At 39.6% G+C, this 18,241-nt stretch overlaps 1 protein-coding gene across 1 annotated transcript in view; it reads left to right on the plus strand.

Annotated features, from left to right (window-relative positions):
* LOC117502203 (CUB and sushi domain-containing protein 3-like) overlaps positions 1-18,241 on the plus strand; it is a 1,088,443-nt gene that overhangs the window by 865,371 nt on the left and 204,831 nt on the right. Inside the window, 3 exon segments of the mRNA XM_034161241.1 lie at positions 10,958-11,074; positions 11,438-11,653; positions 15,078-15,266. Coding sequence (XP_034017132.1) covers positions 10,958-11,074; positions 11,438-11,653; positions 15,078-15,266 — 522 coding nt within the window.

The raw sequence follows: 18,241 nt of genomic DNA on the forward strand, positions 1-18,241 counted from the left end.
TGATGTAAATGAATTTTAAATGTGAATGAGTTGTTCAACCTTTTTGGTTTTGGAGAATCACTCAACACCACTTCATTTAGACACAGAATCTATAACATCTGACCAAAGTAGAGGTCTCAAACCGATCCAGAAAGGGCCGAGAGGGTGCAGGTTTTCTTTGCAACCATCCACTCCACCAGGGGCCTCATAGACAAAGACTTGCATGGATTTCCTACTGAAACATGGCATCCGCCAAAACCCAGAAACTGGCATAAGCACAAAAAAATTAAGATGTATCAAAGTGCATGGATCCAAGCACGTTCTGTTTGTACATCCCAATCAACGTGAATTGAGCGCACATGCCCACACACCAAGCTCCTCCCATTCCACACCCCTATTTAAATATGCAAAGTCGTGCAAATAAGGCCTGAGAGCTTGGAATCCCCACTCCGACAGAGAAGAATGTATACAGAGTGTGAGCTACAGATGAACATGACGTGGAAACATAGTTTATTTGGTGCATCACTTTGCACATGATTTTATGTCCATCCAGTGGTGGGCACAGTTAACCAAAAAATTAGCTTTGATAACAGATAATCAGCTAACTGAAAAGTTATCTTTTATAAAGCTAAACTGATCAATCAATCAATCAACTTTTTTCTTATATAGCGCCAAATCACAACAAACAGTTGCCCCAAGGCGCTCCATATTGTAAGGCAAGGCCATACAATAATTATGAAAAACCCCAACGGTCAAAACGACCCCCTATGAGCAAGCACTTGGCCACAGTGGGAAGGAAAAACTCCCTTTTTAACAGGAAGAAACCTCCAGCAGAACCAGGCTCAGGGAGGGGCAGTCTTCTGCTGAGACTGGTTGGGGCTGAGGGAAAGAACCAGGAAAAAGACATGCCGAGAAGGGGGGCAGAGATCGATCACTAATGATTAAATGCAGAGTGATGCATACGGAGCAAAAAGAGAAAGAAACAGTGCATCATGGGAACCCCCCCACAGTCTACGTCTAAAGCAACATAACCAAGGGATGGTCCAGGGTCACCCGATCCAGCCCTAACTATAAGCCTTAGCGAAAAGGAAAGTTTTAAGCCTAATCTTAAAAGTAGAGAGGGTATCTGTCTCCCTGATCTGAATTGGGAGCTGGTTCCACAGGAGAGGAGCCTGAAAGCTGAAGGCTCTGCCTCCCATTCTACTCTTACAAACCCTAGGAACCACAAGTAAGCCCCGCAGTCTGAGAGCGAAGCGCTCTAATGGGGTAATATGGTACTACGAGGTCCCTAAGATAAGATGGGACCTGATTATTCAAAACCTTATAAGTAAGAAGAAGAATTTTAAATTCTATTCTAGAATTAACAGGAAGCCAATGAAGAGAGGCCAACACGGGTGAGATATGCTCTCTCCTGCTAGTCCCCGTCAGTACTCTAGCTGCAGCATTCTGAACCAACTGAAGGCTTTTTAGGGAACTTTTAGGACAACCTGATAATAATGAATTACAATAGTCCAGCCTAGAGGACATAAATGCATGAATTAGTTTTTCAGCATCACTCTGAGACAAGACCTTTCTAATTTTAGAGATATTGCATAAATGCAAAAAGGCAGTCCTACATATTTGTTTAATATGCGCTTTGAATGACATATCCTGATCAAAAATGACTCCAAGATTTCTCACAGTATTACTAGAGATCAGGGAAATGCCATCCAGAGTAACGATCTGATAAACCACCCAAAAATTTATCGGAAGCTACAGATAACCGATAACTTCCAGTATTGTCTATGGTACACTTGCAACTGCTAACAAGCTGATTTTGAGTTTTAACATCATGATCGCTTCTGGTAGCATCAAAGGTGACCACAGACCCAAACAATGACTCAGCACTTCTGTCTTTGTGTGCCCTGCCCACTGGTGGAAGCTTCTGTATACTACATAGCTTCCAGCAGCGAAGCTCAACTCTCTACTCAGTAACAGCATTGCCATGAGGCGGAGGTCTTGGAAAATAAAGCAGTGCTGACGTATGGTTTGGTTTATAAATAAAATGAATACTGAGAGAATAACTCCATTAATGTCAATTCTGTCATTTGTACAAAGTTAAAATATAACATATATTATATTTTAATGTTGAATAATGCACTAATTCTGAAGTTTTGTAACAAACACAGACAGATGCCAAAGGGATTATGGGTAAAATGTGCCTCTGCTAACACTGATTGGTTGACTTTCATTCTATGTAAACCAACACGTTAATGTGAGGCGTGTCGTGTGTTGGTGTTTACAGATAAATGTGTTTTTGTAAAATATGGCATTTTTTTATTTGTTAAAAAAAAAGGCATTTTCAAAAAAAAAAAAAGCCAAGTTGTAATTAGATAACCCTCTGATATAAACGGGGTCAAAATAAATAGAACACTGCAATGCTCTGCTGGTGCCCAGACACTCAGTACTTAAGCTGGACTGACATTGTGCGAGTTTTGGCCCTTTGTCATCAGATATTTCACTTGTGCAAGAATTTTTTGGATCACACCAAGTTTCATCTTAATCGCGCATCCTGCCTCGTGTATACATGGAGTAACAAGCTGCGTTTAATCTCTTGCACTGTGCATGTGCAAACACCGATGCGGAATTGGAGAGAGCATAAACAGTGATCATCTCTTTGGGAGAGCAGCTTCTGTTTCTTTTGTGCACGCTGAACTTTTACACTGTGCGGTTTTGTCATACAGTTTGAGCTGGAGCCAAGTACAATGATTGAAAATATCGTACAGTGTCTGCCCAGCTTTAGGGCGAATACTGGCCAGTAGATGGCAGTAGAGACCGTGAAAACGTGTCAAAACAAAATTCCAGACAATCCCTGTCTGCTACATTTAAAAATTTCAGACATCTTATATATATATATATTACTCTGGAACAACGACAACAGACAGTGTTTGACATAAGCAGGACGCTAAATAGCAAACAGGAATCGATTGCAATGATTCCAATTGAAAATAATGAGAAGCAACCTGTGCTGCTTCTGGCATTTTTACATAAAACAAACACAATAACAATGTGTATAAACCCAGAGAATATATTCACAAGCGTTTTAGGCACAATATACAAAGAGTTTAATGCTGTTGTCCATGTGGAGCCTGATCAGAGCGTCTCAAATGCATTTCTTCTGTCGTGAATGTACTGACATTACCCATATTTCACTGCTGGGCACAGCATCTCCACACTAAAACCTAAAACATCCTGAATATCTGATATTTTCACTTTATAAAACTTCAGATGTGACGTTAATTTAAATAACTTGTCCGAAATTAGTTTGGTTAAAACTGTATGCCTCTGGATGACTTGGGTGATATTGCCAGCGTATCAGTATGGGGTCTAAAGAAATTAGTTTTTTTTCTTTTCTGTGATCAGTTCTCCTTTGCCTGCAGAGGATACAGCGGTTTCTTTTAGAACCAGCTCTCCTCTGTTTACGGAGGATAGAACTGCGCATCGACTACAAAACATTTAACAGGTAGGTACTTAATTGATTTTAGATGTCATAAATGTTTGTAACTATTAAGCTTTGTTTACCACGTCTGCAAAAATACGTTAGCAGTCTAAAAATTATCGGAAGATAATTAGTCCGATAATGGTTTTCAAAGTTATATGATAATGAAAACATTATCTTCGATAATTAGCGGTTAGCGGATTAGCGGAACTGTGCCCACCACTGTGTCCACCCATATAATTGCAAGTGTGTGGGTGTGTTAATTGTTCATAAGTGTGTCTCTGATGTGTATATCACTCTGATGGCTTCTTGTTTTCACACGATTAACAGTCTCAGCATCACCTCTACGTGTTGGCAGTGGAACAATAGCTGTACAAACACGTACGCAAGCCAGGATTTTTGTGTGGTGCACCGCACATTTCCACGGTCATTTCACTTTTGACGCTGCGTTTTTGTGCATACACACACTTTGTACATGAGGCCCCTGATTCCATCTGCTTAAAGTGATGTTAATCAGTGAAATCACCTGGTGGAGTGGGTGGTTGCAAAGAAAATCTGCACCCTCTTGGCCCTTTCTGGAATCAGTTTGAGACCTCTGGACTAAAGGCTCTGGAACAGTCTACCTCTGGAAATTAGGTTGCTAAAATATCTGGCCTCTTTTCAACAGCACCCTCAAACTGTCTAGTCCAGACAGGTTTTTAACTTATTTATGTATTCTGTTGTTGTTTTAGGTTTTACTGATTTATTTATATCATCTTACTGTGTGTTATTTCGTTGTGAAAGCTTTGTGATTTCGTTATTGAAAGGTGTTGTACCAATAAATTATACTTTGTCTTCTTTTGGCTGCTACCATTCGTGGTTGGCACAGTAGATCTGTCTTCATTTCACCTTGTCATCTGCATCTTCATCTGTTACAGCCTTTATGTCTTTGTGCACCACATCCATAAACCTATGTTTTGGCCTTCCTCTTCTCATCTTCACATTTTATGTTATAGCCTTATTCCAAAATGGAGTAAATCCTTTTTTTTTCCCCTCAGTTTTACTCACAGCACTTCATAATGACAACATGATGAAGTATTTTTGAATTTTTTGTAAATGTTTAAGGTAAAGTAAAAAACTAAAATCACATGTACATAGGTATTCATACCCTTTGCTCAATACTCTATTGATTCACTTTTGGCAGCAATTACAACCCCAAGTCATCTTGAATGTGATGCAACAAGCTTGGTGCACCTATCTTTTGGCAGTTTTTCCCATTCCTCTTTGGAGCACCTCTTAAGTTCCATCAGGTTGGATGGGGAACGTTGGTGCACAGCCATTTTCAGATCCATTTTCAGATCTCTGTACAGATGTTCCATCAGATTCAGGTCTGGGCTCTGGCTGAGACACTCAAGGACATTCACAGGGTTGTCCTGAAGCCACTCCTTTGATATCTTGGCTGTGTGCTTAGGGTCATTGTCCTGCTGAAAGATAATCATCACCCCAATCTGAGGTCAAGAGCGCTCCAGAGCAGGTTTTCATCCAGGATAACTTTGTATATTGCTGTATTCATCTTTCCCTCAATGCTGACTAGTCTCCCAGTTCCTGCCGCTGAAAAACATCCCCACAGCATGATGCTGCCACCACCATGCTTCACTGTAGGGATGGTGCCTGGTTTCCTCCAAACATGACGCCTGGCATTCACGCCAAAGAGTTCAATCTTTGTCTCATCAGACCAGAGAATTTTGTTTCTCATGGTCTGAGAGTCCTTTAGGTGCCTTTTGGCAAACTCCAGGTGGGCTGTCATGTGTCTTTTACTAAGGAGCGGCTTCCGTCTGGCCACTCTATCATACAGGCCTGATTGGTGGATTGCTGCAGAGATGGTTGTCCTTCTGGAAGGTTCTCTCTCCACAGAGGAATGTTGGTGCTCTGAAAGAGTGACCATTGGGTTCTTGGTCACCTTCCTCACTAAGGTCCTTCTCCCCAGTCGCCCAGTTTAGGTGGGTGGCCATTTACAGATGCTCATTGGGACCTTCAAAGCAGCAGGAATGTTTCTGTACCATTCCCTAGATTTGTGCCTCGAGACAATCCTGTCTAAAATTCCTTTGACTTCATGTTTGGTTTGTTCTTTTTTAATATTATTATATTAGTGATAAAAATGGAGAAGTGGGGTACAATTAGTTAAACCTAACAGCTAATGTTAGCTTATCTAGCCAGCTGCAGCACTGTTTATCATCGCTAGCAATATAGTTGGTTCTGTTCTGTTTGGGGAAGCTAATGTTAATACACACTTCTGTTTACATTTGTTGTTCTATGTATTTGGTAATACAGTTATTGTAGGGTGAAACTACGCTATTGTACTTTATGCGCTAGTTACCGGCTTTGTTTAACCTTGTTGGCTAGCAATGTACGCTTGGCTTATTAACAGCTAATTTAACGGTAGCTCATCTAGGTATAATTAGCTTATTTTCATAATTTACAGTTTTATTTTACATGGTGTAGATTTTTAATCATTCTTCAGTTTATAGGTTCTTTAATAGATATCAACATATAGTATGTAAGTTTGGGGTTTCCATTAGATAGCATATAGAATATGTATTTTGTCTTCCTATAGTAAGCTAGCAGGGTGAACTTTAGATAGATACCTAAAACATATTACATCATAGCTTCTGTTTCTAGAAGACATTCCTTACTGAATTTTCATGCACTGTCAGCTGTGGGACCTTATATATGTAGGCAGGTGTGTGCCTTTCCAAATCATGTCCAGTCAACTGAATTTACGCCAGGTGGACTCCAGTTAAGCTGTAGAAACATCTCAGGGATGATCAGTGGAAACAGGATGCACCTGAGCTCAATTTGGAGCTTCATGGAAAAGGCTGTGAATACTTAGGTACATGTGATTTCTTACTTGTTTTTATTATTGAGATCACCTGTTTTTAGGTGCACAAGTAGAAGCAATACATAGCTGAACTTTTACTTTCTGAAGCTGGAGTTTTCCACCTCTGCTTGACAGATATTTCTGAGCCAACCTGAACTATGCACACGACTATAAGAGCTGCAGCTAAACTCCGAGCACAGCCTACAGGGTTCTCCTGCAGCCACCATCTAAGAATCCAAATCTATATAATACATGAATAATTTGACTAACACAGCTTGAAATTAAACTGTATTAACATAAAAAAAGATTACTGTAACTGTGCAGCTCAGGCACAACAATTATGTTGTAGGAAATACTATGTAATATCTAAGCATTCAACCTTTTTATGTTTCTTGTTTTGTTTATCCAGTTCTCAGTTAAACACTCAGCCTTTAAAACAAATTGGTGCTCAGAGACTGCAGATCCCAAAGCAACACAATCTGACAAATTGGGTTTAAATCTCCAAGCCAAACTCCCAGCTGAAGTTTACGCTTATGAGGCCAGTTTGGCCAATAACTTCTTTCACTGAAGAAAATTAGTTTTTTTTTCTGCTGTCTAACAGAACATATCGAGACTTCATCACTGTGATGATTGTGACTGCAGCCCACAGTTATTCATGCAAATCTAATTTAGCACTTTATGTGCATGATGCACAGGTGGAGCTGCAGAGCCAGATTTCAGGGTTTAACCCTTCTGAAATATTCCACACATAAGCTAAGCTATTATACAACCCCTGGCAAAAATTATGGAATCACCGGCCTCGGAGGATGTTCATTCAGTTGTTTAATTTTGTAGAAAAAAAGCAGATCACAGACATGACACAAAACTAAAGTCATTTCAAATGGCAACTTTCTGGCTTTAAGAAATCAGGAAAAAAAATTGTGGCAGTCAGTAACGGTTACTGGCTGTCATTACATCATCAATAAATGCACAAGTTTACGTTGATATTTTGGACACTTTTCTTATCCCATCAATTGAAAAGATGTTTGGGGATGATGAAATCATTTTTCAAGATGATAATGCATCTTGCCGTAGAGCAAAAACTGTGAAAACATTCCTTGCAAAAAGACACATAGGGTCAATGTCAAGGCCTGCAAATAGTCCGGATCTTAATCCAATTGAAAATCTTTGGAAGTTGAAGAAAATGGCTCCAACCTGCAAAGCTGATCTGGCAACAGCAATCAGAGAAAGTTGGAGCCAGATTGATGAAGTCCATGCCTCAGAGACTGCAAGCTGTTATAAAAGCCAGAGGTGGTGCAACAAAATACTAGTGATGTGTTGGAGCGTTCTTTTGTTTTTCATGATTCCATAATTTTTTCCTCAGAATTGAGTGATTCCATATTTTTTTCCCTCTGCTTGGTCTAAAAAAGTAACCGTTACTGACTGCCACAGTTTTTTTTTTTTTTCCTGATTTCTTATAGTGTTTCTTAAAGTCAGAAAGTTGCCATTTGAAATGACTTTAGTTTTGTGTCATGTCTGTGATCTGATTTTTTTTTCTACAAAATTCAACAACTGAATGAACATCCTCCGAGGCCGGTGATTCCATAATTTTTGCCAGGGGTTGTAGAATATGACTGTGTACAGCAGGTGCTACTGAAGCATCTATATTACAATAGCCAAATGGCCTCTGTGTGTGTGTGTGTGCTCACGTGTATGGCTTCCATCATGCAAAAGCTGGGGACAGCTGACAATTGCCAATGCACCATGGGAGTTTGGGGTTTGGGGGTTTTAAATGTTGTTTTTGTGGTACATATTAGTTTAACAGTTATTAGAGTTATTGATTTATTGTGATTTTGTCATTCAGTTGGTTTAGTCACTTTAGTTATGTTGCCTGTTACCATGAATGAGTGAAATGTGTATTGTGCTTGGTCTCCACTCAGTTTGTGTCTAAAATTAGAAGCACCTGCATGTGGTAAAGACAAACAGCTGTGCGTGCATGCTTGCAAGCAACTTCGATCAGGGACAAAGAGAGCACAGCTGACATTTACCATTTGGCATGCTTATGTATTTTGGGTCAAGGATGAACTCCACCAAAACGGTACACTGATAGGAATAATACCCCATCACGCATATGCTAATTGAGGCCGAATGGCGTCAGAATATCATGTCCGGCCACAATCAGGATGTATTGAGGTGTGGTCTGAAGACCAGCAGACTGCAGTCTAAGCAGTCTACATATTTGGTCCCTTTTGCTCAGCTGTTCCAAGTGTGTTGCACATGTTCAAAACACTCTTGGCACCATTGAGATGGGAGGCACATCTGATGGCGGTCTATGTGCAGTTTTTGCATCATCTGATCGCAGTTTACACATTCTGACGGCATCAAAACAGTATCTGAAATGATCTGATCATGGTTGATTGAGCTCTGAGATCGATCAGTCACAGCAAAACCTGCCGGCATGTTGTGCCACAGATGTCCACTTCCACTGGACCCCGGCCAGGGAGGGGAAAGGAAATGTTGATATGTAATAACATGTATGTGGCATGCATTCATTATGTACAGTGGGGGTGAACAGCGTGCAATCATACCGAAAGCCCCGTGTGCCACTGCGCCTCTCCATGATCTCGTGCGCAATAATGTCATCGCACGCGTCAGAGCTGAATGGATCTCACCGCTGTAATATACATATTATTACTTGATCACCACCTAAACTCTGTAGGAGGTGTGACATGGAACTATATCGCCAGGCCGTGACAACATTATTAAACATGAAACTCAACTCCAGCACGGCACCAGGACAGCACAGAGTGCACAGGATCCAAACCACAGCCTGTGATGAAAAGCCTCTCACCCGGCTGCTGTGTGCTGCAAATAACCACAGCAAAAATTAAATGCTATGTGATAATCCAACCGACGTCACGGTGTACAGTGTTGTGTTGTGCTCCTGAAGTGAGCAAAAAAAAAAAAAGAAATTAAAGTACACTGGAAAGGCTGTGTCTGATGCAGTGTGACTGCTTGGCTCAGTGCCAGCAAAGCAAAGGTGTCCAGTGTCATGCGTGCACATGTGCCCCGCACACATGTTTTTATGTGTGTGGTAAACGCTGACGTGAATGAATGAGGGGCTGTGACTCTTTCAAATAACTTTTAAAATAAGTTAATTGTCTTGTTGTGGCACAAGTGCCCTCTGGTGCAGGCTGAGAGACAAAACACAGAGCGACTTCTTTAAAAACGATACGTTTCATCAGCCACAACAAAGAACTAAAGTATTTTCAGACGTCGTTTTCCAAAATTGGAACACTATGTGGATACAGTTTTGTCAGGCTGTGATGACTGAACCGTGTGTGAATGGCTTTAATATTTGGAACAGTCTGAACTGTTCGTATGAGGACTGCAACTTTCAGTTATTCAACTAATCATCAATGGACATATTTCAACATGAGTAACTTACAAGAAACAACACAATCACATAACTTACCTACAACTTATGGCCCGTGTATGTGGGACGTATGAGTCATACGCTGGCATATGTCGAAAATTTTGTAAAATTTGAATTGTAAATTGTAAAAAAAAATTGACGTATTCGCCATTTTACAACGTATATCAGCGTGCTTCAACATGCGCTTAACTGACATAGAACGTACCCATAGCTTATTAGATGTATGCTGGCTTTTTAATATGGTCGGCATACGCTGCCTAAATCATCAAGGTGTGACAGAGCGTCAGTGGAATGTAACATGCAGAACCACAATAAATGGTAACTGGAATCAAATTACACATGCAAAAAAAATTGGCAGTGGACTAACATACACCATACAGTGGACTAATTTTCCATACAGTGGGACAAATAATCATGAGTAAGTCTCTTTGGCTTCTCCCTTGTTTCTCTTTTGGTCACCACAGCAGATCAATGGTAGATCTGCATCTTCATGTGGCACAAGATTTGGACCAAATAGCCTTCCTAATGCAATTCCACATTACATGGAGAGTGGGTAGGGGTGGCCTTGAACCGGGAAGCTTCCGCACTGGAAAAAGTGCACTTCACTGCTTTGCCACCAAACCTAGGGATAATTATCAATGCCACATAATATATAATCCACCATTCAAATGAGACATATCTATTTACTTGTTATATAAATCCAGATGAATAAAGTACTACAACACTAAACAGGTAAACAGACTGGTTGAGGCAGTTTAAACATTGCAGAACACTGCGCTCGTTGCACTTACTTGCTGCAAGTTTAAACATTAAATGATGGCAGCACTGCCTCCTTGGTTCCACACAGTCACATGAAGAGTCAGCCCTCTAGTTCCCTCTATGCTCTACTGCGGTTCTAGTGTCTCTCTCTCTCTCTCGCAATCTTCCTATCTGTCTTTATCTCTGTTTCTCTAAGTCCTCTATCATTCTATCTCTCTATCTCTGTATCTGTATGTCAGAATCTCTCTATCATCCCTCTCTCTAGCTCTGTATCATTTCTCTCTCACTCTCTCTCTGTTTTCAATGTACATCTATTGCAAAAGTGGTATTTAAACTCCACTACAAAGTTTTAGCTATTATATTAATCAACAGACTGATGCTAACCTTCTCTCCACCTCTTTCTCTCTCTCCCTCCTTCCTTCCCTTCCTCCATCCCTCTTTCCTGCTCTGTCTCTCCCAATCTGTCCAGCTCTATGTGGCGGTGATGTTAGAGGTCCCTGGGGTACCATCCTTAGTCCCGGCTATCCAGACAGCTACCCTTCATCTCTCAACTGTACCTGGACTGTTGAAGTCAGCCACGGGAAAGGCAAGACACACACATGCACGCATGCATGGATCCACACCTTGTAGTAGAGCGAGAATAGCAAGTAGCACAGCAATACACACACTCATCCATTATGTGGTGTAATATACTGCAACTACAAACTTCCATTATATTGTCATTTCTCTGACAGCCTTATGTTTTACACTACAGCATACTTTGGCAGCCATGTCAGAGTTGTTTTGGGTCTAACACATACTTCTAAGTACACAAACACAGCTCATATTATTGCCCATGTGATGTTGACCTTAGCAGTTCATACTTTTGTAACAATTCAAACTATACAAAAGTCTCAACTGTCTCTACCTGCCTGTGCACGTGTTGGGTGTCTCCCTTTCATTGTCCCAGGGGTCCAGTTTCAGTTCAATTCTTTCCATCTGGAGGACCAACATGACTACCTTCTGGTTACTGAAAATGGGAGTTTCCTACAACCGCTGGCTCGCCTGACCGGCAATGAGTTGCCTAGCAACATCAATGCTGGTCTCTATGGCAACTTCAAAGCCCAACTACGATTCATCTCGGATTTTTCCATTTCATACGAGGGGTTCAACATAACTTTCTCTGGTAAAGAACTCAACTACACTGGGAGTAGTAATTTTCAAAAGTGTGGTCTCAGTTCAGTTTAGCATGTTCAAAAAGTCAGGTCTCACTTGTATAAACCTATAAATATAATATTATATTATATTACATTATTTATTATTATTATATATTATAAATATATAAACCTTCTCACCTGAGGTGGTTTATATATTTTCCTGATAATGAGCCAGGAAGGTGAAGTCAGTGCGAGACATGAGCCTGTCAAGAACTATTTACTCTCGTGGCAAATTCCAAGGAAAGTTCCAACTTACCTCTCCTGAGTACTGCTCTAAATGTGTTTGAGTGGTTTTGCTCAAAAATAAAAAATGAATGGATGCCTCAAGCAAGTCAGTAAATGTTACTGAAAACTATTAAATACGATAACCTTTAATCATCTTCCAAATATGAAATAATATGGCACAATGGTATGACACTGGATACACATGTATTGTACTGTGCAAAGGTTTTAGGCAACCCAGAGTTATAATAAAAGTAGAGTTTGATGCTCCCCCACCCCCTTGTTTATTGGCATGTCAACACAACACAAAATCAGTTCCAATAAATGTGAGTATGTAAGATATAGTTTTTATTCTATACTACTAATAATAATACTGACACAAACACAGGTACAAATGATCATACAATATTAAAATTATTGTAAAACACAATTACTCATACTTTAAGTCATGTTTTTCTTAAAATAGTTTTTGAGGTCCTGCTACTTATACCCTAGTGCAGCTTATATACTGAAAAATTACACATAAAGCAGAGGTGGGACAAAGTCACCATCAAGTCGTGAATCGTCCAGTCTGAAGTCCTAATGACCACCAATTGTTTGCAAGCTGACTTGGGACTAGCTGATTCATGACTTGAGAATGACTTGACAGTGACTTTGTCCCAACTCTGACATAAATACAGTCCAAACATCATAGCGATTGTTGTCAAAGTTGAAATTCATCACACATTTAATTTATGTATGAGTAATGATTTGATAAAGGTTTTCATACTTTTTAAATGCCTTTATGATGCATTAAGTGTATCTAAAACATTTGCACATTACTCTAGGATGCCACAAATTTTAAATTCAAACATCAATTCATTGTAGCCTGTTGAAGATCAGGTTTATTGGAGTCAAATAATCATGGATCTCAGGGTTGTCAAGTATATATATACTACCATATTTTACCAAATACATAAGACGAACCTGAAGGACAACTCCCCCGCATCTCCCTCTTCAAGACAAAATACTTTATGAAACACAAATGTTGTTTTTTAATTCAGAAAATTGTTTTAATTTATGATAGAGCAATAATCACTTCGGCCAATATTGGCTGAGTATCGGCCATGCCAGTTATCGACATCAGCCGATAATCGCCCCTGGCCGATTATCGGCCTAGCCGATTATCTGTCTATCCCTACAGAGTACCCAGATGGATTATCACACAATGCAGATTATCGACCCAGCCAATTATTGGTCTATCCCTCATTTTAATCACAAATAATGCAAATAAAAGCACATTTTATGCGCAGCCCCTCTTTTTATTTTTCAACTACAGTAGTGTTCAGAATACTAGTAGTGCTATGTGACTTAAAAAAATAATCCAGGTTTTGAGTATATTTCTTATCGTTACATGGGAAACAAGGTACCAGTAGATTCAGTAGATTCTCACACATCCAACAAGACCAAGCATTCATGATATGCACACTCTTAAGGCTATGAAATTGGGCTATTAGTAAAAAAACAAAAAAGTGGAAAAGGGGGTGTTCACAATAATAGTAGCATCTGCTGTTGACGCTACAAACTCAGAACTATTATGTTCAAACTGCTTTTTTATCAATCCTGTGAATCACTAAACTAGTATTGAGTTGTATAACCACAGTTTTTCATGATTTCTTCACATCTGCGAGGCATTAATTTTGTTGGTTTGGAACCAAGATTTTGCTCGTTTACTAGTGTGCTTGGGGTCATTGTCTTGCTGCAACACCCATTTCAAGGGCATGTCCTCTTCAGCATAAGGCAACATGACCTCTTCAAGTATTTTGACATATTCAAACTGATCCATGATACCTGGTATGCAATATATAGGCCCAACACCATAGTAGGAGAAACATGCCCATATCATGATGCTTGCACCCCCATGCTTCACTGTCTTCCCTGTGAACTGTGGCTTGAATTCAGAGTTTGGGGGTCATCTCACAAACTGTGTGCGGCCCTTGGATCCAAAAAGAACAATTTTACTCACATCAGTCCACAAAATATCCCTCCATTTCTCTTTAGGCCAGTTGATGTGTTCTTTGGCAAATTGTAACCTCTTCTGCACATGTCTTTTATTTAACAGAGGGACTTTGCGGGGGATTCTTGCAAATAAATTAGCTTCACACAGGCGTCTTCTAACTGTCACAGCGCTTACAGGCCAGACTGTCTTTGATCATCCTGGAGCTGATCAATGGGTGAGACTTTGCCATTCTGTTTATTCTTCTATCCATTTTGATGGTTGTTTTCCATTTTCTTCCACGCGTCTGTTTTTTTTTTTTTTTTTTTTTGTCCATTTTAAAGCATTGGAGATCATTGTAGATGAACAGCCTATAATTTTTTGCACCTGCATATATGTTTTCCCCTCTCCAATCAACTTTTTAATCAAACTGCGCTGTTCTTCTGAACAGTGTCTTGAACGTCCCTTTTTCCTAAGGCTGTCAAAGAGAAAAGCATGTTCCACAGGTGCTGGCTTCATCCTTAAATAGGGGACACCTGATTCACACCTGTTTGTTCCACAAAATTGACAAACTCACTGACTGAATGCCACACTATTATTATTGTGAACACCCCCTTTTCTATCTACTGAATCTACTGGTACCTTGTTTCCCATGTAACAATAAGAAATATACTCAAAACCTGGATTAATCTTTTTACTCACATAGCACTACTATTATTCTGAACACTACTGTATATACTGACATACCGCTTTTTTGGCGATCAGAGTAACCTTTTTATATGGTCAGTTTGGGCTTGACATCTTGTAAGATTATATTTTCACTGTATTTTCTGGCTGCTTGAAAGTTACAGGTTAACTTACCAGATTTTTGATGGCATCTCTCCATCATGCAGCACAGTTTAATTTAATTTAACCTTTATTTAACCAATATGCAAGTTAGTGGGGTGAGTTTCTTCAGTCAGTGGAGACACACTAGTTTCACAGTTGTTTTTTTTGGCCACCTGCTGTTGCAGATGTATATGATATGTTAGTGTAGTCCCTGATTATAAGACATCATCATTTTTTAAGAATGTCTTTCCAATAAAACCAAAACAAACATTGACTTGTATTTGGAACAGTACGTATTGTAAGTAATCCCATTTTTGGTGTTTGTTTACTTCTGTGCTTTATGCTGAATTTGCACTTATGCTGTGCAGAATATACGTTGGAGCCATGCGAGGACCCCGGAATGCCACGATTTGGCAGAAGAAATGGCTACAGTTTTGGGGTTGGAGACACGTTGTCATTTTCCTGCAATATGGGTTATCGCCTCGAGGGTGCACCAGAGTTAATTTGTCTTGGAGGTGGGCGGAGAATGTGGAGTGCTCCACTACCAAGATGTGTTGGTATGTGTAACATTATTGCTGGCTATAAATTATTGCTCAATCAAAGCAACAGGTGTCATGTTCCATCATGTCTGACTTACAGTCACTGTCACTTATAAGAAGAGAATAAACTGCTAAGTAGAGTTTCATTACAATGCCGATACTTTACTTATCTCTGTTTCACAAAGTTGAATTTGATTTCAATTATTTAAAAGCTGCTGGAGCCAAACACAAGCCTGCAGTGAAAATGAGTATTTAAAATGTGCTAAGTTGTTTTTCTGCCTCTGCCTTGAAGCCTTTTTTGCAAATGCATACATACAACAATTGCCTACACAACAAAAGACAAACATAGTTCTGAATTTTACATTTTCCTTTTCAGTCTGTGAAACCTCACTTTTAAAGGCAGCAGATGTACAAGGTTGAGACCTGTTTGTGTCTCTCTCCACTAATGTGGATGTTCTTTTGTTGAGTTCCAAAAGTTATCTCTATATTAAAAGCCAAGTGGCCTTTGTGTAAGTGTATGTGTGCATGCATGTGTGACTTCCATCACAGAGAAACTGGGGAGTGCTGACATTTGCCATTTGGTATACTCATGTATTTTGGGTCAAGGATGAATGCCACAAAACAGAAAGTTAATAAGACTAATATTTTTGGAGAAATTACAGATATTAAGTAACAACAGTGAACAATGGATGTTGATATCACCATTAATCAGTCCCTGGTAACCAGACAAGGTCTGAACACAGGAAATATCTCAAGCTTGCCCATTGTAAAACATAACATCAACTAAATGTGCCAAATAATAATTATTCACAACTCTTTCTCATTTTAGTGTCCTGCACTTTCAGTTAAAATCATTATAGAAACTTTGCATAATTTATTACCATCCTTGAAAAATGTCAGCTGCCTATTTTCTAAACACTACCCAATGCACTAGTCAAATTTAACAACATAAACTGACAGGTAACAGAACAGGAGATTCATGCGCATCACTTTGTTTCTGCTTGCCAAATTTAAATTAGTCAGTATTTAAACATTGACATGATTTTTTGTTTTGTTTTTGTGTGTGTGTGTGTGTAATTTTGAAGTGTCAACTTTCATTTTTAATTCCGAGAGAGAGACGAAAGTCCTATATAGGTCATTGAGGAACAGTCTTAGTGGTGCTTCTCTCCAGATTGTGTAGCATGAAACAAATGAGAGTGCTGACAGTCTATGACTCGCCCTGCATGGGATGCCAGTCTGTTCTATTACTTCCCCAGCCAAAACCGATACCCATTTACAGTTTCATGGACTGGGACAATGGACATACATTTTCTTGTCCAAGGACACACACACACGTTATCTGCTCTGGATTTGCACTGAGCTTCATAGTTCCTTCATTTTCAGAGGTTGGTAACCACCAGACCTAGACATTTTTAGGGGTTTCCTCGACCGAGACCTTTCTTGGCCAGACCTCTAGAGGCCACCAAGGTCATGCTGGTTGTTGAGTATCTTAAAAAACAGTGACATGATTTACAAAAAAATAATGAAAAAACACTTTTTAGACTACAAAGTGCCATTTTTATTCTGAGTGGGATTTTTGCTTTTCTGCTCAAAACTACATTAGTCAAACCACTTACGAGTGTTATGTGGGGCATTAAATTATTATGTAATCCATAATAATGCAAAAGAAGTATTCTGTCATTTACAGCAAGAAGGCAGCACAACCAGTCAAAAATTGTAATCAGTGATAAACTATGATGCATCACCTTTACTATAAAATTCTGTGTACAACCTTGAAAGTCATACTGCTAATTGCTGCACAGAAAAAGGATTAAAAGGGCTCAGAGGAGAAGCCTGGATGGAAAGTAAGTAAAATGAAATAATGGAGTGTTTTTGAAAACATGAAGATAATCCGCTTTAAGAAAAAGCTGTCACATCCAGAGATAGATTAAAAAAGTTATTTTTGTCAAATTCATGCTAATATTATAACAGAAGAAACAGTGATGTAGTGGTTCAGCAACCAAGTGTTCAGAGTTTCAATCTCACCCCTGGCCAATCGTGCTTTTTCTGGGATTCCTCTGGGTTTATGAGGACATGCATATGAGTTGTCCTTCAGTGTTCACCTTTGAAGGGGTGCTGAGAATCTCTCACCAGAGAATGGCCACAGATGACCAAGACAAATGCTGAGCATGTCCTTTCTGACAAGGATCTATAGCATGTTGCAAAAGTTCAAGGTCTTTTTGAGCAAGAATGTGTTAAATGCGATTTGATTTCTGTGCATATGTATAGAATCACTGATGAACTATAATAGACTTCACTCAACCACTGCCATGAGAAAAACATGAAAGTGTGGGTGGGGAAAGACAGCAATAAATAGAGGAACACACAAAGCGTGTACTCGTAAATCTCGTAAAGGTATCTCTCTGCAAGTGCTATGTTAATGCCATCCATAAGTGCATAAGAAATGAGAAAAATTAGTATCTGAGTAATATCACCTTGTAGAAGATAGTAGCCTCAAACCCAACCTATTATCTATGTGGGTGCAATGAGCTAGTCATGCTAGGTCCATATGAAATCTGTGTTCCCCACAGTGTGAAGACATTTTGTTAGGAAAGGTTTCCAAGATTTTACACTGTATAGCCACTGTTACACAGAAGGTATGTGCTTGATGTAGCCATGGTGGGTGTGCAGGAATCAGTGTGCATTACATCAGCTTTATCTCAGTTCATTTCCATTTCAACATGGATTTGGAGTTTCTGAACAAACTGGTGCTAGTAGACTGTAAGGTGGCACGTGCCAGCAACCATGTTGCACTGTGTGACACGCTTGTGGCAGATAGTGACAGGTAGAGTGGTGAATGCGACACAGGCCTCTCAGTGCTACAACATGCTGTGTGAGAGTAGTCTGAGTTTGCCAGATAACACTCTCAGTGTTAAGGAATAACTTAATTTATGTAACACTTAAAGGATTGTGCGCATATTGACACTTTCCTTGTTAAATTTAACCCACTTATA

The sequence above is a fragment of the Thalassophryne amazonica genome, chromosome 20, assembly GCF_902500255.1.
Source record: "Thalassophryne amazonica chromosome 20, fThaAma1.1, whole genome shotgun sequence".
Taxonomy (NCBI): Eukaryota; Metazoa; Chordata; class Actinopteri; order Batrachoidiformes; family Batrachoididae; genus Thalassophryne; species Thalassophryne amazonica.